Source organism: Protomyctophum parallelum (assembly GCF_964188405.1).
Source record: "Protomyctophum parallelum genome assembly, chromosome: 13".
Classification (NCBI taxonomy): Eukaryota; Metazoa; Chordata; class Actinopteri; order Myctophiformes; family Myctophidae; genus Protomyctophum; species Protomyctophum parallelum.
The window spans coordinates 37,295,656-37,306,080 of record NC_139708.1 but is presented as its reverse complement, the minus strand read 5'-3'; the positions used below and the strand labels follow the sequence as shown (position 1 = coordinate 37,306,080).

Below are 10,425 nucleotides of genomic sequence, written 5' to 3'. Positions count from 1 at the left end.
ACAGGACAGGACAGGACAGGACAGGACAGGACAGGACAGGACAGGACAGGACAGGACAGGACAGGACAGGACCACAGGAACAATCCCAGTGTTAATTTTGGTTACATTTGTACCCTCTCAGAGTCACAAATGAACACTGAGGATGTTTGCTGTGTGCACAGATAAACAACTGTTGGCCTTTAATCTAGACTAAACTGCCCTCTGGTAGATTCGTTCACATTAATAATAAACAGCCTGGTCAGATGTTACACAACATCAAAGTCTACATATAGAACAGCAGGAGATGCTCAAGTTTTGCATGGAAGACAGCTATATGGACATATACAGTACATAAAAGATATTCTATCGTGATCGTTTTTGTTTTTCGTTCGCCAACATTTCTTTTGCTGAATCTTTAGTCCTCTGTAAGTCAGACTATAAAAACTGCCTGTGGATTTGCAATGTTCAATGATTATTATTCACCTTGACAAATAAGTACTATTAAATTAATTCCCAATCAATTATTAATACAGGGCAGCACGGCTCTCTGGACTTGTGGTGGGTGTTGGGCACAATCAGCCTGCAGGTCATACAGCTAAGTGCATTCTTACACACCCTCAAAAATGACACTCAGGATCTAGCAGTGAAAATTGCCCCCCGTCGTTCGACAGAGAAGGATTGGAGTTGGGCAGACGGAGGAGGAGGAGGAGGAATGTCAGTTGAATAAATCATCAAGAGTTCTCCCCTGTGACTTTAAAATATTCAGTATTTCTATTTAATCAAGCCTCCCCTTGAACATGTCCTTGGCGAGGTTCAGCTCAGCGGCAGCAGCATGGAAAAGGAAATGATTTTCAACATATAAGTATATGTATATGTGCTGTGTATGTATGTGTGTGTCTAGTCTGAGAGAATGCACATTGGTCCCTTTTCCACCGGTTGGTTCCCAGTGGGAACCGGTTCAGTTCTTTTTGGTTTTTAGTCCATGAGCCAGAGCTCCAAAATTGGTGGGCAAACTAGACCTATATTAAATTGTTTATAGGATCAAATTAATACAAGTAAATTAATACATGATAACCCTTCCACAGTAGTAGCTTTTCATATTTTCGATTATTTTTGCATATTTTCCTACATAATGCCTCATTCGCATATTTAAAAATGTAAAATTTGTAATACAATAAATCATTGTCTTCGTGTAAGTACTCAATTGGGGAAGTTTCATGGTGATAACAATCTAATAGAGGTATGGTTTTGCACACTCAATTCATAATTAACGTTCCAATTTTGGAGCTCTGGCTCATGGACTAAAAACCAAAAAGAACTGAACCGGTTCCCATTGGGAACCAACCGGTGGAAAAGGGGCCATTGTGTAGGCTGTAGGTTCTTTCAGACACATCACTGACATCAGTACATCCACACATCTCAGTGACCCCCAGTTGTTGGATCAGTAATTAAGTGTTGTCATTATATTAGCAGATGTTGCCTGGAAACCATAATATGCACTTGGCCAAAATAGACACACACCCTACTCATTGAATTAGCTTTTTTTTTGTTGTTGGCTCAACAATGGCTCTCTTTTTTGCTGTTGTTCCCAGCAAAGCTATTCCAGAGTTTCTCAACCTTCTTTTATTGTTGTATTTCAAGGATCCCCTGATTATGCATTATAGGGCAGGCCATGGACCACCATTTGATCAGACGTTTATATATGGGACCCCCAGTCATGAATTTGTCAATTATTCTGTGATGTTAATTAACTCAGAGAGTCTCCTCGTTAGCTACACCCTCTTGGAGTTACAGACCTGTATGGGTCCATTTGGTTCCTAACCACCAGTCATTTAACTGCTGGAACCCCCTCAAGTTAACCCATTCTGACCCGAGATCAGATTCTAAAAATGTCTTCTACATCCTGACAGTTTCCTGAAAAAGCCATGTTTCTATGTCAGTCGTTCTTCGATTTTTCAAAAATAGCAGACCTACAAGCTTGTAGATCTGCTATTTTTCAATAGCTAAAGCATAGCATAATGCTAACACCAAAGGGGTTCCCGCCCAGAATGGATTAAGATGTCGAGACCCAGTGCTACTTTATATAGACAGTCTGGCCGTGAGAAATTGCTCGATAACGCAGCTCGATAACGCAGCTCGATAACGCAGCTATAGGAAAAGACCACAACAAAACCAAACAAACAGCATACTAACATGAACAGAGTGAAGCATGTTACTTGGCAGCTGCATAAATAGATTTGTCGTACTGTACATCAATCCATACAGAAACATGTAGCGGGGATATTCGTCATCGTAATCGCATTAGCGCACCTGGGGCCACAAACAACGTGGAGGACTAGTGTCGCGCATAGGCCTATGTGTGTGTGTGTGTGTGTGTGTGTGTGTGCGCGTGTGCGGTGTGTGTGTGTGTGTGTGTGTGTGTGCGTGTGCGCGTGTGTGTGTGTGTGTGTGTGCGTGCATGTGCGCGTGTGTATGAGGGGTCAGAACATCAGTAGTTCTACATTCATGAAGAAGACTAGAGGGGGGGGGGGGTGGCGCTCTCCTGCTATGCTGTCGCTCGCAGGCTACAGACAGAGGGGGTTCGGCGGTCGAGAGGGTCGTCAGAGAGGTGCGGTCGGGGTCATCGTGAAGGACTCGGGTGGTGGTGTTGGTGGTGCATGGTGGTGTATGGTGGTGGTGGTGTATGGTGGTGGTGGTGGGTGTATGGTGGTGTTCTAGAGAACGATGCATTTCCCTTTCTCCACCCAGGGGTTGTTCTTCATCAACTCCGGGTTCAGGAAGGGGTCCTCCGGTACGCCGTCCTCTATCCATTTGACCAGACTGCAGGGGAACCAGACAGACAGACAGACAAGGATACAGAGAGACAAAGGGACAGAGAGAGAGAAGGAGAGAGAGAGAGAACAATTGTCAGGAGGAATACAAATCATATTGGTTTTACTTGCTCGGAAACCCAGACGTCTTTTATTTCCAGGAAGAAGAAAATAGTCTGGGACCGAGTCCACTTCAATTCGGCATAGAGTAGCGCAAACGTCGATCACTCTCTGCTGATTTCTGATCGTCTGCACCTTTGTTAAATTGACGCACACACGAACACCCGTACACGCACACACACCCGTACACATGCGCACACACTCTCTCTCTGTCGCTCTAATTAATTAGTCTCATGTCGCGCAGCTGCATATATACTGATACAGAGTTCTCCATATATGGGCACAAAAGGGACACAGACAGACGGTTAGAACGGGTGCTATGACAAAAGGTTATTCTGCAAACTTGCATCGTTCCTAACCAAGTAGGCCGGTTGGCCGACGGGCACAGGTCTAGTTGTTTAAAAATCACACCTGTAGGACAGGCCACGCCCACTCTGTGGTCCCAGTTCAGGTTCCAGTTGTTGTGAATCAACGTTTAGGTCCTGACCCAACTGGAGTTCAGTATAGAACCACTCTGGACTAGCCTCGGTCCCAGGCTGACCCAACTGGAGTTCAGTATAGAACCACTCTGGACTAGCCTCGGTCCCAGGCTGACCCAACTGGAGTTCAGTATAGAACCACTCTGGACTAGCCTCGGTCCCAGGCTGACCCAACTGGAGTTCAGTATAGAACCACTCTGGACTAGCCTCGGTCCCAGGCTGACCCAACTGGAGTTCAGTATAGAACCACTCTGGACTAGCCTCGGTCCCAGGCTGAACCAACTGGAGTTCAGTACAGAACCACTCTGGACTAGCCTCGGTCCCAGGCTTACTTATTTTCTCATTTACATGCAAAGTGTACGAGCTGAAATGTCCAGAAATGTCAATGACAAAATTATTTGTTGACAAATCAGTGGGTAAATAAAAAACACCTGAACGTGACCTCAGGAAGTCAGGAATGTGACTGTTTAGCTGCTCTCACCCACTGAGCAATAGCCGGCTATTAGACGTGCGTCTAAAAATGGGATAAAAAACGTCTAAAAATGAAAGTTTTTTAGACGTCTATTCTTAGATTAGACGTTCATTAGCGGTTGTTTAAACGTCTATATATAGACACACTAAACTTTCATTTTTAGACGTTATTTTATCCCATTTTTAGACGGCCCTTTAGACGAATATTAGACGTCTATTAGACCAAAAAATGCTCAGTGGGCAGTATTATACAGTATATGTCATCAGTAGCCTACATGGTCTCCAGAACTCAAAGCACTGCAAACAATTATATACTAACATTAAACTGCATAATGGGTTGGCGAAAGGGCCTTTCTGTGTGGAGTTTGCATGTTCTCCCCGTGTCCCCTAGGGTAGGTACCCTCACAAAAAACATGCTGTAATCCTGGTCACTAAACTGCCTCCTCCTGGCCAGCCGGGGCACCTGATGGAGGGGAAAGGAACTGGTTGGAATAACATGTTCCTTCCACGCGCTACGTCCAACCAGGGAAACTCCCCCCTGTCAGGTGTAAAGGAGCAACTTGGACACTCAGGCATGAAGGAAGCATGAGTTCAAGTCCGTTGCTCTCCCCTTGTCCCCCATATATGGGGACTAGGTTGGTGGAGGGTGTGTAGAGCCCAGGATCACATTAGATGATTGACACAGGGGTGAAAAATGGGTTACAAAATCGCGGGTTAAAAAATATAAAAAAAAAAAAGAAAAATGCATAATGCCACACTAACATGATACTACTGAATATGATTGAACCCCCCCTCGCGGGATCAATATAGGTCTATCTTATTTCCACCGTTGCGTTTGTAACAGTAGTAGCCTCAGATAGTGTCGGTTACATAACTGACGTAGCGTATAGCATATCTAAAAACAAAAGTCGATCTATACGAGCTCTCACGACGTGTCACGTTGTGAGGTTGTAGATCTGCAATTTGTGACATATGACACCAGCCAGCGCGCAACAAACTAAGTATAAATGGACTGGACGGTCAGGATTTCCATGATGTCATTGTTTTTGCTGTGTGGTGCATGGATGGAACATGTCATTGAATCCCCGGTTTTATAGATTTTTTTACCAACGGAGCGCAGAGGGACACATTTGAGCTGTAATGTAGACTGTACTCTACTGTACTCTACTGTAATGTAGACCTCTGTGTGGAGGAGGGTAACCGGGAGGCCTCTTTTCGCTTGTTAGTAACGCTATTCTGTTTTCATCCAGTTTCCATCCAGTTAAAATGGGCTTATAACCACGCCCTGCTTCTGTGATTATGTGAATTTTGATGTTATTTTTCATGTCATGATTATTAAAAGAGTTTGACTACCGCAAATGGTTTAATCCAGGTTACGATGCGTGCTTTTTACGACATTCCCGCCTTTTCTTTTATGTGTTTAATCCGCCGTATTGTAATAAATAAAAATAAACTCTGTCTTTGACGCAGAGCTAGAGACTAGAATCACTAGATGGTTTCGTTTTGATGACGAAACCGGAAATCAACACATGCTGTGGGCTGCTAGGGCTTCTGGGAAATTGAGGCCAATGCAAATGAACGGACTACAACTCCTCATGGAGGAGGGTCTTGTGGGGAACACCATGACCACCTGACCACCATGACCACCTGACCACCATGACCACCAGACCACCATGACCACCTGACCACCATGACCACCTGACAACCTGACCACCAGACCACCAGACCACCATGACCACCATGACCACCATGACCACCAGACCACCATGACCACCATGACCACCATGACCACCATGACCACCATACCACCTGACCACCATACCACCTGACCACCTGACCACCTGACCACCTGACCACCATGACCACCATGACCACCATGACCACCAGACCACCATGACCACCAGACCACCATGACCACCATGACCACCATGACCACCAGACCACCTGACCACCTGACCACCATGACCACCTGACCACCATGACCACCAGACCACCATGACCACCTGACCACCATGACCACCTGACAACCTGACCACCAGACCACCATGACCACCATGACCACCATGACCACCAGACCACCATGACCACCATGACCACCATGACCACCATGACCACCATACCACCTGACCACCTGACCACCTGACCACCTGACCACCTGACCACCTGACCACCATGACCACCATGACCACCATGACCACCAGACCACCATGACCACCAGACCACCATGACCACCATGACCACCTGACCACCATGACCACCATGACCACCATGACCACCATGACCACCATGACCACCAGACCACCATGACCACCATGACCACCAGACCACCATGACCACCTGACCACCATGACCACCAGACCACCATGACCACCATGACCACCTGACCACCATGACCACCATGACCACCATGACCACCATGACCACCATGACCACCATGACCACCATACCACCATGACCACCATGACCACCATGACCACCATGACCACCATACCACCATGACCACCATGACCACCATGACCACCATGACCACCATACCACCATGACCACCATGACCACCATACCACCATGACCACCATGACCACCATACCACCATGACCACCATACCACCATGACCACCATACCACCATGACCACCATGACCACCATGACCACCATGACCACCATACCACCATGACCACCATACCACCATACCACCATGACCACCATACCACCATGACCACCATACCACCATACCACCATGACCACCATACCACCATGACCACCATGACCACCATGACCACCATACCACCATGACCACCTGACCACCATGACCACCATGACCACCATGACCACCATGACCACCATGACCACCATGACCACCATGACCACCATGACCACCATGACCACCATGACCACCATGACCACCATGACCACCATACCACCATGACCACCTGACCACCATGACCACCATGACCACCATGACCACCATGACCACCATGACCACCATACCACCATGACCACCATGACCACCATGACCACCATACCACCATGACCACCATACCACCATGACCACCATGACCACCATACCACCATGACCACCATGACCACCATACCACCATACCACCATGACCACCATACCACCTGACCACCATGACCACCATGACCACCATGACCACCATGACCACCATACCACCATGACCACCATACCACCATGACCACCATGACCACCATGACCACCATGACCACCATGACCACCATGACCACCATGACCACCATGACCACCATGACCACCATGACCACCATGACCACCATGACCACCATACCACCATGACCACCATACCACCATGACCACCTGACCACCTGACCACCATGACCACCATGACCACCATGACCACCATACCACCATGACCACCTGACCACCATGACCACCATACCACCATGACCACCATGACCACCATGACCACCATACCACCATGACCACCATGACCACCATACCACCATGACCACCTGACCACCATGACCACCATGACCACCATGACCACCATGACCACCATGACCACCATACCACCATGACCACCATGACCACCATGACCACCATACCACCATGACCACCATACCACCATGACCACCATGACCACCATACCACCATGACCACCATGACCACCATACCACCATACCACCATGACCACCATACCACCTGACCACCATGACCACCATGACCACCATGACCACCATGACCACCATACCACCATGACCACCATACCACCATGACCACCATGACCACCATGACCACCATGACCACCATGACCACCATGACCACCATGACCACCATGACCACCATACCACCATGACCACCATACCACCATACCACCTGACCACCATGACCACCATGACCACCATGACCACCATACCACCATGACCACCTGACCACCATGACCACCATGACCACCATGACCACCATGACCACCATGACCACCATACCACCATGACCACCATGACCACCATGACCACCATACCACCATGACCACCATGACCACCATGACCACCTGACCACCATGACCACCATGACCACCATGACCACCATACCACCATGACCACCATGACCACCATGACCACCATGACCACCATACCACCATGACCACCATGACCACCATGACCACCATGACCACATGACCACCATGACCACCATGACCACCATGACCACCATACCACCATGACCACCATGACCACCATGACCACCTGACCACCATGACCACCTGACCACCATGACCACCATGACCACCATGACCACCATGACCACCATGACCACCTGACCACCATGACCACCTGACCACCATGACCACCATGACCACCATGACCACCATGACCACCATGACCACCATGACCACCATACCACCATGACCACCATGACCACCATACCACCATGACCACCTGACCACCATGACCACCATGACCACCATACCACCATACCACCATGACCACCATGACCACCTGACCACCTGACCACCTGACCACCTGACCACCATGACCACCATACCACCATGACCACCATGACCACCAGACCACCATGACCACCTGACCACCATGACCACCAGACCACCATGACCACCATGACCACCAGACCACCATGACCACCAGACCACCATGACCACCATGACCACCTGACCACCATGACCACCATGACCACCATGACCACCATGACCACCATGACCACCAGACCACCATGACCACCATGACCACCATGACCACCATGACCACCATACCACCATGACCACCATGACCACCATGACCACCATGACCACCATACCACCATGACCACCATGACCACCATGACCACCATGACCACCATGACCACCATGACCACCTGACCACCATGACCACCATGACCACCATGACCACCATGACCACCATGACCACCAGACCACCATGACCACCATGACCACCATGACCACCATGACCACCATGACCACCATACCACCATGACCACCATGACCACCATACCACCATGACCACCTGACCACCATGACCACCATGACCACCATGACCACCATGACCACCATGACCACCATGACCACCATGACCACCTGACCACCATGCAGGCAAAAACAAGACCAGAGCCTGTTCAGGAGGAGGAGGAAGGCCTGCAGAGGCTGCTGTCCTCTGGGTTGATCCTCTCTCTCTCACTCCATTGACCCTCAGTCTGAAACCTGGCCAACTGGACCACAGGGAACACACACACACACACACACACACACACACACACACACACACACACACACACACACACACACACACACACACACACACACACACACACACACACACACACACACACACACACACACACACACAGGCGCAGGCACGCACACGCAGGTGCACACACACACACACACACACACACACACACACACACACACACACACACACACACACACACACACACACACACACACACACACACACACACACACACACACACACACACACACACACACACACACACACACACACACACACACACACACACACGCAGGCGCAGGCACGCACACGCAGGTGCACACGCACACATACACATGCAGGCACACAAGTACGCACATGCGCACATACACACACACATGCATATACCGTACAAGGACATCTGGACAGTTGTACCACACACACACACACACACACAGATTTGCCCGAGCAGCAGTGCACGCACACACCCTATCTCTGCCTCTCCGAGGGAGGTGTGTCCTGAGGTGGCCTGAGGGAGATTGGGGCATACCACCTCATTAAACACGGTGGGGGTCCCTGCGCTGCCGTTATAATTACTGTGATTGGACAGGGAATACCCCCCCCCCCTATACGCGTCTTCCTCTGACCACTGGTGGGGGTCAGAGGACAGGCTGCGACGGAGTATAGCGCGCCTATGAACTTGTAGGTCTGCTATTTTTGAAAAATTGTAAAAATGAGGCACAAATCATACATATTCTTTCAGAGCGAACAGTGCTTTTGGTCGTCCTCAGGGCAACTCACTCTGTCACTGTTTTGGAGGACTTCTCTCTCTTGAAGGCCAGCTGATACTTCAGGCTGGCGACCTCCTTCTGCATCTGAGGTAGATCCAGTTCCTCCATGGCTGCTGCAGCTTCTGGTTATGGACTCTGTCTCTCTCTAATGTATCTGTTGGGAGAGAAGCAGAGAGCTAGCGTTAGAGAGGTTCTGTCTCTAATGTAGCTGTTGGGAGAGAAGCAGAGAGCTAGCATTAGAGAGGTTCTGTCTCTAATGTATCTGTTGGGAGAGAAGCAGAGAGCTAGCGTTAGAGAGGTTCTGTCTCTAATGTATCTGTTGGGAGAGAAAAGCAGAGAGCTAGCGTTAGAGAGGTTCTGTCTCTAATGTATCTGTTGGGAGAGAAGCAGAGAGCTAGCGTTAGAGAGGTTCTGTCTCTAATGTATCTGTTGGGAGAGAAGCAGAGAGCTAGCATTAGAGAGGTTCTGTCTCTAATGTATCTGTTGGGAGAGAAGCAGAGAGCTAGCATTAGAGAGGTAAAAGAAAAGAATAAAAAGTTTTGCACCCAAAAAACCTGAACTTTTAACATTCAGTAGATTT

The 10,425-nt window shown here is 49.0% G+C and overlaps 1 protein-coding gene across 1 annotated transcript; it reads right to left on the bottom strand.

Annotated features, from left to right (window-relative positions):
- Positions 1–2,686: 2,686 nt before the first annotated feature.
- Positions 2,687–9,962, bottom strand: gng13b (guanine nucleotide binding protein (G protein), gamma 13b). The gene is made up of 2 exons (XM_083780217.1): positions 9,856–9,962; positions 2,687–2,799 (listed from the first exon to the last, which is right to left on the bottom strand). The coding sequence occupies exons 1-2, from the start codon at positions 9,951–9,953 to the stop codon at positions 2,694–2,696; spliced, it is 204 nt and encodes a 67-aa protein (XP_083636343.1). The 5' UTR covers positions 9,954–9,962; the 3' UTR covers positions 2,687–2,693.
- Positions 9,963–10,425: the final 463 nt, after the last annotated feature.

Coding starts and splice junctions, on each gene's coding strand:
- gng13b (XM_083780217.1), bottom strand. CDS start 9,953: ATGGAGGAACTGGATCTACCTCAGATGCAGAAGGAGGTCGCCAGCCTG. Junction 2,800..9,855: donor TCCTCCAAAACAGTGACAGA/GTGAGTTGCCCT, acceptor GTTCCCCTGCAG/TCTGGTCAAATGGATAGAGG.